The 23,437-nt window shown below is 43.8% G+C and overlaps 1 protein-coding gene across 2 annotated transcripts in view; it reads left to right on the top strand.

Annotated features, from left to right (window-relative positions):
• The first annotated feature begins 2,857 nt into the window (after nt 1-2,857).
• The window catches only part of CERS6 (ceramide synthase 6), a 217,669-nt gene continuing 197,089 nt past the window's right edge, over nt 2,858-23,437 (top strand). Inside the window, exon 1 of one of the 2 annotated variants that reach the window (XM_068245595.1) lies at nt 2,858-3,211. In XM_068245595.1, coding sequence (XP_068101696.1) covers nt 3,042-3,211 — 170 coding nt within the window. In that variant the 5' untranslated portion in view covers nt 2,858-3,041. The remainder of the gene's footprint in view (nt 3,212-23,437) is intronic. The other variant, XM_068245594.1, reaches the window with a different exon arrangement.

Raw genomic sequence — 23,437 nt, forward strand, 5'->3', positions numbered from 1 at the left:
TCACAGTCAGTAACTAACTAACACAGTACTGAAACTAATAAAGTAACAGACTACAGCAGTAATATTTAACTAAACTAGTACTACTAGTACACAACTAACTAGAATCCCTAACCTACCTAAGCTAGTAGTAGGCTAAGGCTACCTAGGCTAGCAGGCCTAGCCTGCTCACAGACTAACACTAGCCTAGCACAGTATACACTACACTAGCTGACTAAAAACAATCAAAATACTAGCTAACTATATAAGACAACAATAAATGTGTTTAGGAGGTGTTTAGGAAGCAAAACGCTAGGTTTAGCAGGTAAAAGCACTTGCTCAGACACAGCACAGCACTGGAGAATCTCTCAGTACCAGCAGCAGTCACACAAGTGCGTGGCTCCGCAACATGGCCGCCGCCTTATATAGAGGAGGGGAGGGCCAGGCTCCCCTCCTCTGATTGGTTGCTAGGGTTGCCAGCTCCTCGGCAGGAGGACTTCTGATTGGCCCAATCATGTCATCCCCGAATCCCGAAGCCAAAACCGAACCCACAGCTCCATCCGGCCGAATTCCAGCGCGTGCATTCGGCATGCTTCGTATTCCGGTTCGGCTCGGATCGCAGCATTCGGGTTTGGGTTCGCATGCTGCAAACCTAAAAAACACCCGAATTTTTCGGGGAAACTTCGCATTCGGGGTCCTGCTGAGCAACCCTGGTGATCAGCCAAAGGGTATTGACACACATTTATTTTTGGGGGAGGGGCGCACAGTGATCACTTACAATGCACAGTACAGTCAGCCTCACAGATGTTGATGTGACACGGTAACAGTACGCGGTGATCACACAGCAGGCAGTGACCAACAAAGATGTATTGTCACAAATGTCTGTCACACAGGTTCTTTTGGCACACTCATACCACCTATAACACAGTATGGTTGGTCACACGGGTGTTGCTGTGACACTGTGTGGGGGGTAACACAACACATGACATGCCACACATGTCAGACACTAAATTACTATTGTGCAGTGATGGTGGGCTATCACAGTCACGCAACCACACACTACACTGTACATGGGTGTTGTACACCACACCACAAAAAAGCTACAACAAATAATAAGCACAGCAGGGCCATTGTCTGTCTGTCCTCAGAAGGACTTTTGTGGTCAGGATTCAGGAAGAGTCCTCATAAGGACTAATGGGGAGGTCTCTAGCTGGTGAACTGCGGGTAACAGAGCACCTAAGAAGCAGTTTCATAGCACAATATCTACAATACAGCCTATCTCTTACAGTCCCTCTATTTGAAGCAGCAGCACCTATCCCTACACTGACTAATGCAGAATGAGAATGGCTACCGGCATTGTGCCTTTTATAGGAGGGGGGGGGGGGGAGGGGGGTGGCCTGGGTGGTGATCATGTCTGATTGGCCTGTCTGTCCAACCTGACTTCAGGGTGAAGGGTAAAAAAATGGCAATATAGGGTAGGAGCAAACGGCCTGCATCATTTGCACCTCTCGCGAGTAGTGCACGTTCACCGGCAACCATGTTCTGCCTTGCCTACTGGTTAGCTCTACTGGGGAGAGGAGCTACCTCATACTGTGGGGCACAAGTGGCTGTCTATACTGGGGGGTTACCTAATACGCGTACGACAAATAAAGGCGCCTGGAAACTTGGGTGCCCAGTAATGCCAAAAGTAAAATATTGGTATTAAATACTGTTATTTTACAATAAAAGTTTAAAATATCGATATTAAATATCAATATTTTACTATGGTCAAACCTAACCCTACTATTACACAGAACCCTCCTTAAACCCCTTCCCCGCACACACATTGCCTGCCTAATGCCTAAAACTAAGCCCCCCCACACTACCTGCCTAAAACTAACACCCCCACACTATCTGCATAATGCCTAAACCTAACTACCCCCCCCCCCCCCACACACACACACACTACTCCCCCCATACACACACTACCTACCTAATGCCTAAACCTAACTACCCCCCCCCCCCACACACACACTACCTACCCAATGCCTAAACCTAACTACCCCGATTAAAAAGAAAAATGAAAACTCACGGCCGCCGCAAGTTATTGGCACTTGGGTGCCCACATTGCCCGATATATAGCCCGAATTTCTGCTCTGGTGTCCAATTCTCGATGTTTTGTATTGGCGGCGCCATACGCGCCCAATTAGTCCACTAGCCACATGCACCTTTTTTACTATTTCAACCTAATACTGGGGTCACACATGGCTAGCTATACTGGGGAGGGAGCTACTGGAGACACTTCTGACTAGCTACAGTATATTTGGAGGGGGCTACCTAATACTGGGGTCACATGGCTACCACCAGTATTACGTAACCCCCTCCCCAATAACTACCTATACTGGGATGTGAACAATTTGGGGGTGAGAGGCTCAATTTGGAATCTATTCCTTTTTAGAACCTTGTCCTGACAACAATCCCTGCTAAGGAGCAACAATGCCCAGCAGCCCATCCACTGCAGTCAGACAGCTTTTAATACATTACTGGAGCCTTGGTAAAGTGTAGCTTCCTGACGTTACTAAACAGATCTGAAAGGATGAAACACCCATTCATCCATATAGAAGTTTTCCCTGGTTCTATTAGCAAGCCCAGTGACTCTGGCGTCACCTGCTGCATGACAAGCAAGCAAGGCAGTCACAGGCAGACTGTAGCCTTCACAATAGAGACACATGAAGCATTTGCCCAATTAAGGGCAGGTTCCCCAAACAGGGAGTCAGAGATCCAGACAACAGCCCAATCATACGGCAGCTTGCAGGGAAAGAGAGAAGGGCTCGCAGCTGCAGATGCTCCTGTGTGTGTGTCTGCAGAGCCCGCCCCTTCCTAATGATGAAAAGGGAGGCAGAAAGGAGGAACAGAGGCAGTGCTTATCCAGATTAGTCCCTCTGCTCCTTCCCAGAGACAACTACAAATCTGCCAGCCAGGAGCATCATTGTTCCTCCTCATCTCAGCATCTTCCTCCTCCAGCTGCAGCAGGTAGACGCGCAGGAGACGCAGCATCAGCACCACAGGGAGGGAAAGCAGGCAAGATGGCAGGTATCCTAGTTTGGTTTTGGAACGAGAGATTTTGGCTGCCTCACAATGTGACCTGGGCGGATCTGAAGAACACAGAGGAGGCTACTTTCCCCCAGGCTGAGGACCTGTATCTGGCCATCCCTTTGGCGTTCTGCATCTTCATGATACGCCTGTTCTTTGAAAGGTAAGCCCTGAGATGCTCGGTGTGGGATGGTGGGATTACCTGATCCTTGGAAAGCTCTTCTGTGCTCAGGACTGACCCAAACAGGCACCCTGCTGCTTGCTGCACTTCTATACTGACATAGGCATTTTCAGTCTGTAGCCCATACTGCACAGGTGTCTGATTTCCAGGGACAGCATCAGGTATTTAAGGATATGCCCCTGGAGATTGTGTTCTTGGACTGCTGCCCCCAACTGCATCCCAATTTTGTTTTCTTAATAATACATTTCCTATCCTATCTGTTAATCAGAATCTTGACTTCAGATAATTCCATGTTAACCCATCGGATTCTAATACTTCTTGGAGATTCGGGCAACAAATTCTGCGCCCCTAAAGCCTGGTACACACATGCAATTTTAATTGGCCACTGAGTGGCCAATTTTACCACATCTGTGTAGTATGAGAGCTTTCCTACACAATCTGTTCATCGCATTCAAACTCTGGCCCTCATAGATGGAAAAATTGGCTAGTCTTTGGCCAATTAAAATTGGACATGTGTATGCACTCTTAAGATCCCAGCTAAGCAAGCCTCTTTGCTGGACTTCTGTTCATTTACCTTTTGTATTCCTATAGCACCAACATATTACACAGTTCCTTAACAAACAAACGAACAGAAGAAAATCCTAAACCAACTCACATTACTCACTGTCCCCTAAAGGTGCTTGCAGTTTATCATTATGAAGGCTGCAGCGGTAGGAGTGAGACATCTAAGAAGGGATAGTGAGACTTTATAAGAAGGGAATACAGTGAATGGGACTTCTGGCAATGAGATTTCACCTTTGGAATTCCACAGAGACGTAAATTACCAGCAGGTGATTTGTCCCATCAGCATCCAACTGTATCTGAAATACCAATGTCGCTTGGACTTACCCTTTACTATTAATTCACAAGCACCACATTACAAAATCGGGTTTGTGGTTGAATTCACCTGGTGCTCAGTGTTTTGTATGATTGGTTTGAAATACTGTCCAATAGCCCTGAAAAAATTGTTGGCAAGTAGAGAAGCTACAAAAGTTCCCACATGCTGCAGCTGCAATATCGTGCTGGCAGTTCAGGCTATATGTGTGCCGATTCCCTCCGCCGTAGAGTCCTTATAGGTGTTTTCATGAATGTCTGTATTAGCTTAGTCTCTCCTCTTCCTGGGCACCATGTGCTACTGTGCTACTTCCAGATCTACAGATGCCTGTCTGATATTGCTGTAGACCCCCCCAATAGATGCAGCTCCCATTGGGGGGCATCTCAATGGATGTATGTATTAGCTTAGTCTCTCCACTTCCTGGGCACCATGTGCTACTTCCAGATCTACAGATGCCTGTCTGATATTGCTGCAGACCCCCCAATAGATGCAGCTCCCATTGGGAGACCTCTCACATAGTTTAGGAGTGATTGTAGAGCTCTGCTAAGATCTATCTTAAATGTGAACCAGGCTTCATGAAATGCTATGTAGGGCAGTATATTCCTGTAATGGGGAAAGATAAATAATGGTTGTCTTGGTGTATCTTTGGTTTTGGTAAACAGAACGCTACTGTGTCCTGGCAATCCCAAATCTAAAGCTATGTACACACATTAGATAAAAATGTATCTGAACACTAAAACGTCAGATTAGTGGTGTTTCGACTGATTATCATTGAATAAATGCGCATGACTGACAATCAACGACAGCAGCAAACGACCAATATCAGGAGTCGGTCATAATCCATCCTGTTGGAATTTTTCAACTGACAGTCGTTCATCACAGGAAGTGTGTACAGTTCATTGAAGGACAGGTGAGGATCGTGCCTTGTAAAGCGCACACACTATTTGAATCATGTGATTTCCTTAATCGTTCATGTTTGTAGTACTATCGATCGCTTGAATTATTAGCACCTCATACATCACGTATCTGCCTTATCTGTCAATACCTTAAAAACACACGATTGGTTCACATGATGGCCTTATCTGTAAATATCTTCATTTAATCCTGCATGTGTGTTTACAGGTTGGTCATTAATGATCGTTCGCCTTCGCTGATCGATTGACTATGAGTGTTCACATCGACCAATTTTTGTCTGATGTGTGTATGTACCTTAAAGTGAACCTCCGGTCTAAAAATCTGCTCAGCAGAACTGAAAAGGCTTGGTGTTTCTTTAACAGTTTCACAGCATCAGCACTTTGTTTTTCTTACCAAAGCATCATTTTTAGCTGCATTTTTAGCTAAGCTCGACCCATCAAAGAAAACTGCCCAGGCTTTTTGTCCCTGATGCTGTGCAAAGCATGATGGGATTTCCTATGTTGTTGTTCACGTTGCCTAGCAACTGGGAGGGGTGATCAGCACACAGGGCAGTTGGAACTGTGTCTCATGCTCCCTGTCACCTCCTTTCAACCAAAAAGATGTCTGCCCCCATGAAATCACAGACCTTTGCCAGTTCTTTTAAAACAGGGTGGGTAAGAGATTATATTACCTATCTATTTTAATTAACATAACTAATGTAACTTAATGACAGTATGTTTGTTTAGGCTGAAGTTCCTCTTTAAAGTGATCCTGAACACAACTAAAAAATGCAATACTGAACATCAGGGCTTCCTCCAGCTCCCCGTTGTACATGAGGTCCCTCGGTCGTCCTTTCAGCTCCCTCCGTTCTCCCACTGCTGGCTCCGTTAGTTGTGTGACTTGGCCACGAGTCGTGCACAACTGCTTGTGGGCCCGTCGCCGTGAGCGTTCTGCGCATGCGCGGTTCTCAAAAGAATGAACTACGCATGCACAGAACGCTCACAGCGACGTGCACGCAAGCTATACGGGTTGCGCACGACTCCCAGCCAAGTCACGCTGCTAACAGAGCCACCAGCGGGAGAACAGAGGGAGACCAGAGGATGCTAAGAGACCTCACAGACTGCACATTTTAAGGGTCACTTAAAAATACATGCTGTATACAAACACTGATGTAAGCGACCTCTCTCCTAAACACCCACACACCTACTTCATTATTATTATTTATATAGCGCCAGCATATTCCGCAGCGCTTTACAAAGCACAATAAGACGACAAGGGGAACATAGGTACAACCCAAAAATTTACAGCTGAGTCTCAAGCAGCACAAGTATTGCAACAAGAACAGTAAACATTAGGCGGATGACCCTGCCCTTCCTAGCTTACAATCTAAAGGGTAGTGGGAGGACACATTAGGTAAGGAGATGTGGGGAAATGGGGGGGGGGGGGGGGGGGTGGATGAAGCACTGAGCCTTTCCTTTTGATTACATTGTGAACAGAAATGTAAATAGGGGCATACTTACATGCACACACATATGTTTTACGCACACATGCCACACACACTCATAAGAACATACACATATCGCACACACATACCACAAACTCACATATGCACACACACACTCATACACTCATACACACACACACACACACACTCACACACCTATGCTAAAGCTTATTATACCAAATGCAAAGATACCGTATGACACACATGTGGCTGGATAGTGCACTAGTTAAGGCGGGCTCTGCCTCTGACACAGGAGAACAGGGTTTGAATATCAGCTTTTCCTGTTTAGTAAGCCAGCACCTATTAAAGGCAGACTTAAAGGGATACTGAAGCAAAAAAAAAAAACTTATGATATAATGAATTGTACGTGTAGTATGGATAGTTGATAGAACATTAGTCGCAAAGAAAAGAGTCTTATATTTTTATTTTCAGTTGTATAGCTTTTTTTATATATATATAACATTGCATCATTCTCGAATATTTGAAGTTTAAAAATTACACTCTGTATTTAAACTATGAAACAGAGCAGAGCTAATGACCCTTTGAACTTCCCTGCAGTAAAACCTTATCTGAAGTTGTCTTTCTCTGTTTCTTTGATGTATAAGTTCTTCAGAAAACAACCCAAGTTGGGTCGGAGAGCTCAGAGAGGCTCTTTTGCAAAGATAACAAATTTCTTAGCTGTACTACACATACAATTAAATATTTCATAAGATTTTTTTCACTTCAGATTCCATTTAACCTCTTCATCTTGAAGGGTTTTTCCTCTTAAAAAACATGAGTAATTTTCACCCGTCAGCGCTCCTTCCATTCATTCACCTATAACTTTATTACTACTTATCACAACAAAACAATCTATATCTTGTTTTTTGCGCCACTGATTAGGCTTTCTTTGGGGGGTACTTTTTGCTAAGAATTATTTTATTCTAACTTATTTTTTATGGGAATAATAAGAAAAAAATTAAAAAAAATCATTATTTCTCAGTTTTCGGCCATTATAGTTTCAAAATAAAACATGCTACCGTAGTTAAAACCCACACATTTTATTTGCCCATTTGTATTGGTTATTGCAACATTTAAACATTTTCCCTAGTACAATGTATGGCGCCAATATTTTATTTGGAAATAAAGGTGCAATTTTTCAGTTTTGCGTCTCCCCCTAATTACTAGCCCATAATTTATAAAGTAATTGTAGTATACAGTTTTTGTATACATATTAAAAAAGTTCAGTCCCTAAGGTAACTATTTTTGTATTTTTTTTTATTTGTAATTTTTTTTAATAATAAAAAAAATGGTAACTTTAGGGGAGTGTGGGAGGTCAGGGGTTAATGAAAAAAAAAAGGTAACTAGGGAGGAATAAAGTGGACCCAAATTAAAAATACAAGATTTCAGAAATAAAATCTATTTTCTAAATTATAATAATAAATAGCAGCCTTTTTTCAGTTGCATGATGACAAATATAAAATATTTTACATTTATTGGAGGAACCCCTCCCTTCCTTTCAAATTGCCGGGACAAAATCCGTCAGACTGGTGGAGTAGATGGTGTCCGGCAAAGGAGGAATTGCTAATAGCTGCCCTCAGTATAACCCTAGTTATGAAAAGAGAAGGGTGAAAAGCATGCACTGAAATACTCATAGGCTTGAAGGAGTGTTTATTTATCTTTGTATGTGTCAGAGTGGTGCAACGAAATATTTTTAATTAAAAAAAATGTTTGGTTTGGGTCCGCTTTAACTGAAAAAAAGGGGGATGTAATATTACAATTTGGCCACAAGATGTCCTTAGTGGTGACTTCAGCTCCGTACTATTAGTACGGAAACGGAAGCACTACATGCACGGGATTTATGAATGGCAGAGCCTTCTGAATAGACGGCTGCTGCCATTCACAGGGGAACTTAGACCAATGAATGGGATTTGTTTTCCCATTCATTGATCTGGCGGCTGACGAGCGTCGGTAATGAGCGTCGGTACCGAGAGTGTGTGTGTGTGTGGGGGGGGGGGGGGCAGGAGGGATGTAGTACCTATGCCCCCCCTGCACAGAGTTGTGGCATTTTGCAGGGGCGTAGTTACTGCTCCCGGGAGCGATCTGCGCATGCATGGTAGTGATTGTTGTGTGCTACGCATGCGCAGAACGCTCCCAGCCACTTGAGCATGGTGAGGAGGTGTGTGGCCGGCCAGCACTGCGGTGGTCGCCGCTGCTTGTCGGAGGGACCAATGTTGTGGGCACATGATGACTCCAAGAAGCCCCAAGTAAGTTAAACGAATTTATTTTAGCTGAATTAAGATTTTGTTTAAGTAAGGAGACCTTGGTCAAGACTCCCTAATGCTGCTACTGCCTACTAAGGGCTCCCTACTGGCTGCAGTTTAGGCGCTTTGGAGAAAAGTGTGATATAAATGTTCTGTGTCTTGTCTTTTATGTATTACCTTTGTTTTTTGTTGTAAGGAAAGACTCATGTTACACTCTTCAATCTTATATTACTGCGCTACAAATATGGGGGGTTTGATTTGCTTACCTCTGAAAAATACTAGTTCTCTGAGTGCCATGCTCATCCCATGTCATTAAATTCCAACTATACCCAGGCAGCCAGATTATTACCAGGGGTGCTAACCTCCTAATACGCACAGTGAAGCAAGTCATATTTGTTAGAAGACCTCAGGTGTATTAAGGTTCAGCAGAGCAGGGACAAGGTCCTCCAGCACCCAAGGCTGAGACACCAAAGTGCGCCCCTCCATCCCTCCCACCCCAGCTGTCACACACTGATTCCTATTAGACTAAGAGGGTCACAGGGCCCACAACCTCCCCAACACCTTAATATCTGGCTTGCAGTCACTGCTATGTATCCCCTTTTCTTATTTATTTCTGTTTAATACACAATTAGGAATGACAGCTGAATGAATTGTGTGCCCCCTCCTACACTGCGCCCTGAGGCTGGAGCCTCTCCAGCCTATGCCTCGGCCCGGCCCTGAGGTTCAGTCCTTAGAGCCATGGTGGAACAGGGAGGCAGCTTGTGGTGCAGGTCTTAAGCTCAGTCCACACATTCAATCATTGTCACCCATCAGGGATCATGAAAGGACAAGTTGGGACATGATGCTGTACAGACGCATTGCTAGCCTTCAAGCTACCAATGAGTTCTATTGCTATGGAGGTAAGACAGACGCAGAGCAGGCCTTTTTCAGCGAATGCTAGCCGCCGTGCAAGAGATCCCAATTTATAGGTAATCATTAGAGGAATATATTCACCTACTTTGCTGCACGCAGGGAGAGATGTTTTTCCTCGCGCCCAGCTGGCCGATGCCAGGACCACACATAGACGCACGATAAAGCGGTACCCCACAGGTAGGGAAGGGTGAGAACAATGCAATCGGTGCTGCTCGGGCATTGGGGGTCATTAGAGATCTGACAAGCCGGATCCTTAAGCGATATCGGCCAGCTGTATACCCACACTACGTGATCAAACAATCGTCGGCTGATGCAATCATTATTGTCCATTTCAGCCGAACTTTATTTAGTGTGTGTGAGTGTGTACGTACTTTGAGAACCGCATACAATAAGGTAAGGTAAGCTGGAAACATCTCTGCCTGGAACAGTCCTGAGACAGGAGCCACAAGCTGCTCCTACTTTTCAGTACTTATCAGCAGACTGTTAAAACACCCGGGGCCTTCTAGCACTTTGGATGCCAGGAGCTTACAAGCCCTTACTGTGAATTTTCTGCCCATTTTGAGTGGGACTTTTATACTTTCTGAGTCACCAATTCAGAATAAATCTTTGTTCCACATCAATACTAAAGCCAGCTGACCGGCATACCATTTAAGGGGTTCAGAAATAACAGCCTTCATACATCTACCAAGTACTATCGATTTTAAACAAGTTTTATGTAGGAAGTGTTACAGGCTTTCATGAAGAAAATCAGTTTCTTTAAAGATTGAAAGCCTTTTATTTTTTATAAAATGAAGTAAAGAAAGAATGACTCAATAATTTGTCGCTTATGCCTGTACTTCCTGTGTAGGAAACTCAGGTCTTGTCTGAGCAGATGCAGTACATGAGCCGGGTTTCTTCCCCGCCCACTCAGTGTACTAAATGAGTGCTGGTCTGTGCTTGTCCCCGCCCCTATACCTCAATCCTTCTCTTTAGGGAGCACTAATGAAGGATCTGTCAAACCCAACCCCTAATGAATTTGTAACAATCTTTGCCTAGAGAATTTCCATTTTTTATTGCTTGGACTCTATTCAGTCATTTACCTGTGTGTATATGTAGTTTGATTTTTTTCCCTGGGTTCTACTTTAAGGACTGATGAACTACATCTGATGGGGATCATAGCAAAATTTTAGCTTGCAGATTATCCATCATATCATGCTAAATTTAACCCATCTATTAAAACCTGGGCCTTTCAGATAGGATCACTAATGACACAGACTGCGAATACATTTCATGGCTAGTTGATAAAGCTAGTGAACTGTCCATAAGTTCATTTATTTTATGTACTACTGTTCTCTGGCGCACTTGTTAGGCAACTACACCATACCACCTCCATTTACTGCTGAAGTCTATGACAGTCCCATTATAGGCTGTAGCTATGACCTTGATGAAGGGTTACATGCCACTCGGGCATTTAGGTGCAAGATCAGAATCAGTGGCTAATCAGCTCTTATTCACCTGCCGCTGATCACAGACTGCATTCAGCCAGCGCCAATACGATCTGCTGGGCCTGCTGCATAAATCCCTGAGCTCCGCAATCAATCATGCGTGCCGTTGGACAATCATTTACAATTGATTGCAGGTCCCAGTCAGCCGTCTGTCAGGGCACTTTTACTTACATGGTACATTCCATTAAAGATCACAGGTGACTCATTGGGGCTGATCTGTCCCGCAGTGCACAGTGCGTTCAAATGGTAAGATTCTTTGATTGTGACTATGAGCATTGTTTGAGCCAGTGGGTGGAGAATCAATAGTCTCGGATTTTTGGGTTATAAACTAAAATAACCAAAACCAATGCTGGTCATGAATTGTTGCTTCAAACAGCTAGCCGCCTTGTGTCAGAGTGTTTACCTTGATGCCCATGAGGTGAGGTAGTATGGCACAGAAGACGGCGTTCACAGACTATGTAGTCTTTAGCTGCTGCTGTGTCCCCTGCAGCTGAATCTTATTGTCGTATAAGACAGATCATGCTGTGGGCTGAGATAATCTATCTCTGCTTTCGCAGATTGTGCTATTACTGTCAGAAGGAGGAGAGATTTGTTCGGGAGTCCTCAGCGATACTGAGCGTAACAGAGGTCAACGCTGTGTCTCCTTTGATGCAGAGGATCTAAGGATCCACTTTGGCACTTTCATTTGGCGCATGTGGGGTTAAAGATAAATGGCACATCATTAGAACACCAACTAATTGCTTTGTTCCCCCCAGATCTGCTATCCCTAATGATCAGATGGGTGCCCTCATGTGTCTGGTGTGTGTCGGCAGGAGGCTTGTTGAATTTCCTAACATTTCAGCTTCTGTAAGGGAGGGGGTGGGTGTGGTTATGGGAAGGGAGAGCCCTATTGCTTGATGCAGGAAGACCTCTCTGGGCACGGATCATCTGTGGACCTTCTCGTCTAATCTGGAGGTCACAAGTGCTTTCACGATTCTGTTTCGATAAATAGCTTCTGCGTTTGCTTCCGTTTCTGTAGCAACAATCCAGACTAACATGTTCTCTTTTGTTTAGAGTTCTTTTTTTTTATTTAAATGAACTTTATTACTCATTTTATTATGTTTGTTATTGATCAGTGACAGATTGTATGTTTTATTTATTTATGTATATTTGGCAAAGGGTCTCTGTAATTAGCAATCTGCTTTAGAGGAGGGCACTGCTCTTGCTTCTGTGTAGTGCAGGGGTACTGAACAAGGTGCCTCAGCACCCTGGTGTGCCTCAAGCACATCCCAGGGGTGCCTCGACATTCATCCTCATCCTTTGTGCATTGCCATTGGGTAATGCAACCGCGCCTTGATATTCAATGGGTGGGTCAGTGACCACTTGGAAAGGGGATAATGTCTAATAAGCATTACTAGCTATTGGGAGCAAGAAGGAGGGGGGAGGCTGCTACCTAATAAAGGTCATAACAGCATTGCATTCCGGTAGTTGATTTTGCCCAGGGGTGCCTTTAAAAAAATTCAAAGCCATCAAGGCGCCATCACCCCAAAAAGTTTTAAAACCACTGGTGTAGTGTACAGTGGCTTGCGAAAGTTTGGGCAGCCTTGTTAATCGTCATTATGCAGGAAAACAGAGGCGCCAAAAGGATAAAAGGAAGCTAAGCTCATTTAGCTTCCTTTTATACTTTTGGCGCCTCTGTTCTCCTGCATAATATTGAGTCCACCCTGGGTGGAGGGTTAAACCCCCCTTTTTCTCATCTACAGAGAGCGACTTCTTATTCCTGAGTGGGGTCAGGAAAATCTCCCCGCCTGCCTTTACAGTGGTTGCCTAATGGTAACTCTGGTTTGTGAGTATTAATATTTACTCTATCTAGTAACCATTTACCAGTACATATTACACTATTGGGGCTCTTGGTGTTCCTTGTTGTTAATCGTCATGATTTTCCTGTATATATCGTTGGTTGTTACAATAAAAAATGTCAGTTAAATATATCATATAGGAGACACACACAGTGATATTTGAGAAGTGAAATGAAGTTTATTGGATTTACAGAAAGTGTGCAATAATTGTATAAATTCAATTAGGCAGGTGCATACATTTGGGCACTGATGTCATTTTATTGATTCCAAAGCCTTTAGAACTAATTATTGGAACTCAAATTGGCTTGGTAAGCTCAGAGACCCCTGACCTACATACACAGGTGAATCCAATTATGAGAAAGAGTATTTAAGGCCTTCAATTGTAAGTTTCCCTCCTCTTAATTTTGTCTGAAGAGTAGAAACATATGGGGTCTCAAAACAACTCTCAAATGACCTGAAAACAAAGATGTTCACCATCATGGTTTAGGGGAAGGATACAGAAAGCTGTCTCAGAAATGTCAGCTGTCTCTTTCCACAGTTAAGAACATATTGAGGAAATGGAAGTCCACAGGCTCAGTTCAAGTCAAGGCTTGAAGTGGCAGACCAAGAAAAATCTCAGATAGACAGAAGCGACGAATGGTGAGAACGGTCAGAGTCAACCCAGAGACCAGCACCAATGACCTACAACATCATCTTGCTGCAGATGGAGTCACTGTGCATTGTTTAAAGCGGAATATAACCCTGCATTTCAACTTTGCTCTAAAACATTATTTACAGTATATTATATGCAACCAGCATTTTTTTTACTAGACCAGCATTGGAAGGGTTACACAGGGCTTTAAAGTCCCTGGAGATTTTTGCAGAGGCATCCGAACTTGAGTTAGATACTTTTTGTTTACACAAATGTATCTAAGTGTTTATTGTGACTCATCTCTCTCACTGAGAAGGAGTTGGAGGACAGCCAAAGAGTGTGTAACATTTCTAAATATATACATATAACTAAATAGAATGTAACTATCTGAACGTCGGAACTTAAAACCTCTGTGTTTAACCCTTTCAATGCTGGTCTAGTAAAAAAAATGTTTTTTGCATATAATATGCTGTAAATAATGTTTTAGAGCAAAGTTGAAATGCAGGGTTATATTCCGCTTTAACTATTCAGCACACTTTACACAAGGAGATGCTGTAAGCGAGAGTGATGCAGAGGAAGCCTTTTCTCTGCCCACAGCACAAACAGAACCGCTTGAGGTATGCTAAAGCACATTTGGGCAAGCCAGCTTCATTTTGGAATAAGGTGCTGCGGACTGATGAAACTAAAATTGAGTTACTTGGGCATAACAAGGGGCGTTATGCATGGAGGAAAAAGAACACAGCATTCCAAGAAAAACACCTGCTACCTACAGTAAAATACAGTATGGTGGTGGTTCCATTATGCTGTGGGGCTGTGTAACCAGTGCAGGGACTGGGAATCTTGTCAAAGTTGAGGGACGCATGGATTCCACTCAGTATCAGCAGATTCTGGAGACCAATGTCCAGGAATCAGTGACAAAGCTGAAGCTGCACCGGGGCTGGATCTTTCAACAAGACAACAACCCTAAACACTGCTCAAAATCCACTAAGGCATTCATGCAGAGGAACAAGTACAACATTCTGGAATGGCAATCTCAGTCCCCAGACCTGAATATAATTGAGAATCTGTGGTGTGAGTTAAATAGAGCTGTCCATACTCAGAAACCAACAAACCTGAATAAACTTGAGAGGTTTTGTAAAGAGGAATGGTCCAAAATACCTTCAACCAGAATCCAGACTCTCATTGGAACGTACAGAAAGCTTTTAGAGGCTGTAATTTCTGCAAAAGGAGGATCTACTAAATATTGATTTCATTGCTTTTTTTGTGGTGCCCAAATGTATGCACCTGCCTAATTTTGTTTAAACGATTTTTGCACGCTTTCTGTAAATCCAATAAACTTAATTTCACATCTCAAATATCACTCTGTTTGTCTCCTATATGATATATTTAACTGTCATTTTTTATCGTAACAACCAACGATTTATACAGGAAAATCGTAATGATTAACAAGGTTGCTTAAACTTTCGCATCCCACTGTATCTTAAAAAGTTGGCTTATATTATTTGAAGTTTACTCACTTTTTCTACCTTTTTCCACCTTTGCCCCTAAACAACATTTTTACGATTTAGAACAATTAGCTAAAATAAAATGTTCTGATGTTAAGAATAATCAACTTTTTCAATATATCAACCAAACTGAGCACGTTCTCTAAACACAACATGGACGCCATTTTTATTTTTGAGACTCTCCTCATCTTTGTCATTATGTGTTTGCTCTTTATCTCAGCTCTATTTACTGACCTATTACATGTCAACAGATGGGGAAATATTTAGGGGAGTTGGGTAATAAGGAGTAGAGAGCATAATTTGCATTAGAAATAACCCTTAAAGTAGAAACTAGGTAAGCATTTCGAATGACTCAATCCCAAACACGGCTGGAGTAAAAAAAATATGAGTCAGGTAGGAGCAGAAAGGATATGACAATCTGTGTCACCATTTCTGAATAGAATTATAATATTATCCTATTTCCATAAATAAAGAAACACATTTTATACCATTTTTTGTTGTTGTGCAGATATTTATCACTGCAGTAATGTTATGCCGTAGAAAAGTTGCTCTATCCAGCACAAAACAGCAGAGTAACTAGAGCTCCTCTATATTGGTATACTTCTATCTGTAAATGTCTCACCTACAGTTAAATGTTGTTAGTGGAAGCATCCATCTCTAGTTCTTGGCATTCTTCTTCTTTTTCAACATGGCTCTCTGGTATCTCATCTGGTTACTAAGCAACAAGAAAATGGTAGTCTGCTCCATCACACTCATAACAAGGTGAAAGGAGTTAGAGGGCAAGACAGTGTCATAATTACATCACAAAAGATGTACCTAACACAGGCTGCCGCAGGTGTAAAAGATTACCTGTCTTTGAAATTAAAAAACGGATTTCAGTCGCAGATATTTGCACATACATTACATGGAAAGCATGGGGTTTTGATGAAGCCCCTCTGTGGACCATGTTCCTTGCTGTAAACAATAAGGATGTCCACTCTGTGACATAACTGTGTATCGCGATACATAATTGTTAGAACAGGCTCACCTGGAGGCTTTCCAATACCTCATTGGAGTGTAGTGTGCAAGCAGAGGCCAGCCATGCTAAACACCGCTTTAGAGTCTACCTGTCCTCCCTCCTGATTTGTCCTCCACCTCTTACTTTCCTTTATAGGTTATGGTTGTCAAGCTCCCTGTGATGTTGGCGTGTTGGAGTTTACACATCGACTTTGTCCTTGTTCTTGACAAATGATCAGGTGATTCATACACATTGACTTTACCTTCTTCCTTGGTGTTTTCCTAAGCCTGTTCACATGCTTTGTCTTTGCTCTCCTGTTTGATGTGCTATGCAGCTGGGTGTACGTATTGATTGTGTCATTCTCTTTGACACATGTTCCAGGCGGGTTTGCACACGTTAGCTTTGTCCTAGTCTCCTCAGCACCACTGATAAATCTAACCCTTTCTTATGATGAAGGCCATCGTCATGTCTTAAAATAAAACTGTGCTAAAAAGAAAAGGCTTTTGAGGCACTGAAAGTTTCATTCGAAAAGTAGCTCTTCTGGAGAGAAAGCTGTACTCAGTCTTTAGAGTTCCAGTTGTTACCAATCAGCATCTTCAAAGATCTGAAATGATGCTCTCCTCAACACTACCGCTACATCCCCAGAGTGTGACCATGCTGGGGAATTCCACTTGTTAACAGGCCATCATTTTGCTCTGCTGCTGGTCTTGAATTCTGTTTAAGGTAACAAGTTATTGGTTCTGTTAGACAGAGCCACTCTCAGTGCCTTCGTATAGCTCCAGTGACAGGAAGGAAAGTCATGCGGTGGCCATTCTTTCTTGCAGTCACCGCAGTGCTGGAAAGTAGATGACGTCAGATCTCTGGAAATGTTGATAGCAGGCTACTTGTAAACTCCATTTTTTGTTTACGTTTTTTTTTTTTTAAGGGGGGGGGGCAGTAAATTTGACTTGAGATGTACATGAAACTTGCCATGTGATCTGCCTTTAAGATTTCTGTTGTCCCACTCCCTAAAGAAAGTGACAATAATGGGCCTTATCAGAGTTTCACATGGCTACCTGGTGCTGAAGGTTGGGTGGATGTTCAGGGGCCTGGCTGATCTTCTAGCTCTTTTCACCATCTCACCTTACCAATAAAATGCCACGTGGACAGCTGCTATGCTATCTCACCTAAGCCCATATGCAATTCACTTTTTCTCCTGAGTTTTCTCCTACGTTTTATTTTCACACCTTGTCAATATAAGGTTTTAAAAGCGCCAACAAGCAAGAAAAAACTCAAAATAACTGAGAGTATTTTTTCACTACTTTTTGATACTTTTTCAATTGCAAAAGTTATTTCAAAGTGTACACGAGCTGAAGCTCGGGTACAAAATTAGATACTTACCTAAAGAGATCGAAGCCTCAAGATACTATTGAAGCTGCCCTCTCTTTTTTAAGGTCCCCTGTCACTGAGTACGGTCCCTCCCCCCTGAAGCTTAGCGACAATGCATTGTTGCTACTCTCATCGGGACCGAGCTGCTCTTCTCCCTCTATCAGGCTGGACAAGCCCGCCCACGCATGTGCAGTAACCCGGAGCCTAGGGTTCCATGCTACTGTGCACGTGCAGCTGTGCTGCAAGAGAAGGAGTGTGGCACTGATCTGGAGGGACCACACTCGGGACATCTGATTAGAGAGGGAAGGAGCAATAGGATCCTGAGCCTTCCCTCTTTTAGGGTGAGTATCTGTTTTTGATCCCAAGCTTCGGCTCAGGATCACTTTAAAGAGAAGATGAAAAATTATTTCCCAGAGAAAAACTTAACAGGAAAAGTTAATTGAATAAGGGCCCTATTGTCCCATTAGCCTTAATATGTTTCCAGGTCTATATAAAATCAGCATTCCTTGTTGAGTCTTTTATTTTTTTGATTATTTAGTATTTTTATAGCACTGAGGTCTACCGCAGCACTTTTATTTAGTGTACATAGTCATAACACTAACTGGCCCTCAGAGGAACTCACAATCTAGTGCTTACTACAATCAGTATCTTACATTCCTATTGTAGTCGAAGGCCATTCTTTTTTTTTTTTGGGGGGGGGGGGGTAGGGGCGGGGTGTTAACAAATAACCTATCTGTATGTTTCTGGGATGTGGGAGGAAACCAACCATGGGGAAAACACACAACCTCCATGCATATAGCATTTTGGCCTGGATTTGAAGAGAGGACCCCAGTACTGCAAGGCGAGAGTGCTATGCAATACACCCCCACAGAACCCAATCCTGAACTGATTACATAAGTCACACAGTTCATTTGTTTGTCTTGGACATCTTATTTCACTCAGTAGCCAGTAACCGGTTGCTATGGCCAAGAGAACATGTCTTCTGTGAGGTTATTGGTCGGTATGTGCAGTGTGTAGGCAGTTCCTTCAGTCATTTGGATAATGGAGACCTGGGGTATGACTGTGAAGTAACGAACAGAGTCGTTCTCATTCCATTAGCTTTACACCCAATCTTAGGTCTACTTTGTGCTGGAAAACATAACATGGCGCAGTCAATAGGCCCCGCTAAATACCTAATATCACATATTGAAAATCTATTATGTGCATAAAAGCCGTAATTGCTCCAGCCACCTTCCCTTCATTTACATGTCTGTCCTTGCTATCGGCCTGCTGGGGAATTCAATTGTAATCAGCCATTGCTGAATCAGGAACTATTAATTGATGCCTTTCGCCGTTATGTGACTAAAACTGGTTTCAGCGACACAAAGCTGCTCTCCGGGGTTCCTGTGGACAACTGTAATCATCCATCATGCAGCTGCTTTGCATGCCTCAGATGTGTGGCGCTCATGTAATGCTCAGGTACTTGCTGTAAGAGCTGCCTGATGTTTATGATAAAATTGCTGTACTTAGCTGCGCAGAGACTGACTGAACCTTGCATTGCCTCACAGAGAGCGATGGGCAAGCTGTTGTTTCGTTTCAAGGACCACACATTATGTTAGACAAGACCGGCCACTGAAATCCCGCTCCACTACCTACATTTATAGGCTGCATGTCAGCGATATCAGTTTTCATCATAGCTCCCAACTGTCCCTCTTTTGGAGTCCTGTCCCTCTGTCCCTCTTTCCTCCTCATTTGTCCCTCTTTGTATGTAAATATATATATTTCTCTACTAAAAAATGTGTTTGATTGACTCTAAACATTAATCCCATCCTTTAAATTGATATACTACTAATGTTAATATGAAGGAAACTGAACCGGGATAGAAAGGTTTGAGAAATTTGTATGGTATGCGTGACTAGGGGTGTGACGGGGGCGTGATAAGGGGTGTGATGGGCGTGGCTTAAGTGTCCCTCTTTCTCATCTCAAAAAGTTGAGAGATATGGTTTTCACTGCAGTTTTAAGGGAAAACTACAATGGCAGGAATAAATAAACTGCAGAGACGTAGCTGGGGGGGGGGGGGGGGGGGGGGCAAGGGGGGACATATGCCAAGGGCACAGTACTGTGAGGGTGCTCAGCACAGCCGATGCACCCCCACGTAGAGGCGGCTTGCTGGCTGCCCGAAGTGCCCCTGCTTCTCTCACTCCCTCTGCAGTGGAGTGCAGAAGCGTTAACAGTAGCAGAAAGGGGGGCACATCTGGCTATCTAAAATGTGGATCATTTGGCTATTCAAAGGAGGGCACATGAGGCTATCTGAATAGGGGAAGGGGGCGCATTTGGCTAACTAAACAGTGGGAAGAGGCACATCTGGCTATCTATAGTGTAGAGGGGGGCACATCTGGATATTTAAACAGCATTTGCACATTTGACTCCACCAATGTCCACAACCACATTTTGATGGGTGACCACGCATTTTTGTCCAGAAGGGGGGGGGGCGCTTTTGTCTCTAGGCGCTGAAAACCCTAGCTATGCCCCTGAGAAGCTGCCATTTTTTTACCTTTTAAAAAAAAAAAAAAAAAATGAATCTTGCCTGACTGTTATGCTAACCTATTGGCACGTAAAATTCTGGTAACAAAATTGCGCAATAATGATTACACGTAATTACAGTTTCGAAATAGAATTGATTTGACGTAATCTTAAATGTTTTGTGAAATTATGAATGTGGCCGTCATAAACAATTTTTAGGGTAAATTGCAAAAAACATTCCTGCCTCTGGAACCAAGTGAGAACCTCTCAAAAGAAAATTTTAAAATACGTTGTAGTTCTTGACACTGAAAGACTATTTGCATTGTAGCAACAGACAGGCAGATTGTTGGTAGCGGTTGATGCAACCCGCGAAGCTGGATGGTGGTCCCAGCATGCTCTGACCGTATAGAACAGTGATGTGTGGAATAAAGATGCGAAGAAAGGTTGGCACTGCTTTGTGGGCTTGTTTACTGTGCAGTGTACAGAGGCATTGCATGGGTTCATCCAAATGATCAGAATTGTGAAAAAACTGTACCTATACCAATCCATGCAGGCGGGTGGGTGCAGGGGACTGAAGCATGATGTTTTGCGTGATCTGCGCTTCTACAGAGGCTCTGTAGAAGCACAGATCACGCAAAACGGCCTTCAGGCTTCAGTGTCCTGAACCCAACGCAACCATCCGCCTATATTAGGACTGGGCAAACTTTGCACGGCCCGGGCCGCATTCCTAAAATTTTTCCCCTCAGTCGCAAGCAGAAGAATACGGGAGGTTAAAAGGTTAAAACTCACCTGCTCGTCGCTTTGTGCCTCCATGGTAACAGGGCATAACGTGAAACGCATCACATGTCACACCAGTGTATTAGACGTTGGCTGCCAGCCTGTAATACGCTGGCATGTCCTGATGGAAGGGGAGGGGCCTGCTGATATCCTGAGCTATCTGTCACTATAAAGAACCAATAGAGTGGCTTTAAAGGCAAGAGGAGGGACAACCTATTGGCACTGGAGCACGTCCTGCTGACAACAGTACTAATTTGCATATCATTCTCCTAGGTGTGTCTCTGTAGTTAAAAATGATTTGTGATGCAGTTTCCACTAAAAATAACCCCTGATTTTGTACTTTATCATATCCTCAGTTTACCTTGCTCACATTTACTTCAGGCTCATATTAAGTGATGGTCAAACTGTGACCTCAAAGGCAGTACAGAAATTACGTCTTCCCATTGACTTGACATTCGAGATATAAGAAAGATGGAGGGCCTGGTACAATTGGGTTGCAGGCTAAATAGTTTTCCCTTGGCCTTAGTTCCTGTAATTTGCCCTTTTTTCTGCTATGTACCTCACACCATGTGCATTATCTATACTACCCCTACTTGTACTATATACTTGTATGTAAAGTTTATCTGCGTCACTTCAATTGTGAAGCAGGGCAGACTATTCTGGCACTAAATCAATCGACAGTATAAGCATAATAATAGGAGAGGACACTAAGTGTAGAACTTAAAGAGAACCTGTACTGAAAAAAGTGCCCCTGGATGGTACTTACTTCGGGAGGGGGAAGCCTCTGGATCCGATTGAGGCTTCTCCCATCCTCCTCAGTTCCACAGCGGTCTTGCTGTGCCCCTCATAAGCCACAGTCGACAATTTGTCAGGCTGTGGCTGGCTGTAGCACAGGCGCAGTAACGCCTGCAATATTTACCTTCACCAGCGCAGACGCAGTAGCAGCTTTCGGCACGGATCAGGTGGAAATAGCCATTCCCAGTCGGGTCTGCTCTTCTGCGCAGTCGACTTGCACCTGCGTAGTAGAGTGGACCCGACTGGGATCGGCTAGTTCCACCTGATCCGAGCCGAGAGTTGTTACTGCGCCTGCGCTGGAGCTGGGGAAGGTAAATATTTACATGGCCGCCATTCAGAGTGGCCTAGAGAGACCACCATGGGACAGAGGAGGACGGGGGAAGCCTCAATCAGATCCAGAGGCTTCCGCCTCCCGTTGTAAGTAACCCCAGGGGCCCTTTTTCTCATTACAGGTTCGCTTTAAAGGACCCCAGAAGTGAGAGGGATATGCCATATTTATTTCCTTTCAAGCAATGCAAATTACTTTGCTGTCCTGCTGATGCTCCGCCTGTAATACTTGGAGAATTGGCTGCACTGCACTGCCAAAAACAGGCCTTCAGGGATCACCATGTTAGTACGCAGTAATCCCCTTCTGGTTGTCAGCTAAACAGGAAATGACGCTTGCCTGCACTCACTTTCTGTTTCTGAAATACAGAAGCGTATTGCAAAAAATATGCTTCCGCGCATGCGCGCCGCACCGCCACCGCGCAACATTTTTAAAATACTTGCATCACCATAGACTTACATGACTTCCGGCCTGCCACACGTCGTCGATACAGCTGAATGGCAGTTGATGTACAGTTGCTTGGTGGCTGACCACGCAGTTAGAGCATGAGCACATTGCACTTCCCTCAGCAATGCAGGTGGCCGTGCGTTATACTCATATATACTTTCGGATGTAATCGACACTACTGAATGGGACAGTTCTGCGTTGTGATCAAAATGCATGTAGCAGGGCGCTGTGACAACACACTGCTGTGCAGCGCATCAGTGCACTGATGAGACAGTGCTGTCTATGCACTGCGTGATGTCCTTGTGTACCACACGCTGAGCCGCATGCTTAGTCTCTAACCACAATGCTCCAATGCCCATCTGAACAAGCTTTGTCTCATAAGTCAAAATGTGTTGCAAAACCAAAGATAGAGGAGGATGTTCCCCATTAGTGATGATGGCTGATGTAGCTCTGATATGCAGAAGGGATACCAACGTATGGCGAGGGGCCATACCTACGTATTTCTGGGAAGGCCATGAAGGCCCAGGCCATGGGTAGCTGCTTAAGGGGGTGGCTGGACATGAAAGAGGGGCGGCTACTTATGAAGTAGGAGGCTGAAAATATAAAAGAGAAATGGGGAAGAACACATGGATGAGAGGATGCTGCTTTGCAAGAGAGCTGCACATCAAAGAGAGATGCTGCTGTACATAGATAATACACATGGGATTGGGGGGGGGGAGGGGGCTGCACATGGAATTGGGGGATGCTGCTGCATATAGAGTTTGCCTAGGGGCACAAAAAAATATAAAACCAACCTCTGAGTATATCTGGGTAGATTGAAAAGAAACGGTGACGGGTGTTATTGAGAATTGCACAGTACAAGATGTACTGTTGCATAATCCAATGTATTCCGCAACTTGGTTAAACTTCCGAACTAGCCACTACATCCAGGCTGGAATACAGCGGTTAATCACAGTGTGATACCAGGCTAGTCAGATATGGCCTGCAGTTACAAAGCTCTCAGCTGCTAAGCACAGAAGAACAAGAAGGAATTAGATGGCAGAGTCTTGTTAATGACAGACAGCCTATGGCTATTGTTAGAAGCTGCATCCAGTTTGGCCATTGATTAATAT

This window comes from Hyperolius riggenbachi, chromosome 7 (assembly GCF_040937935.1).
Source record: "Hyperolius riggenbachi isolate aHypRig1 chromosome 7, aHypRig1.pri, whole genome shotgun sequence".
Taxonomy (NCBI): domain Eukaryota; kingdom Metazoa; phylum Chordata; class Amphibia; order Anura; family Hyperoliidae; genus Hyperolius; species Hyperolius riggenbachi.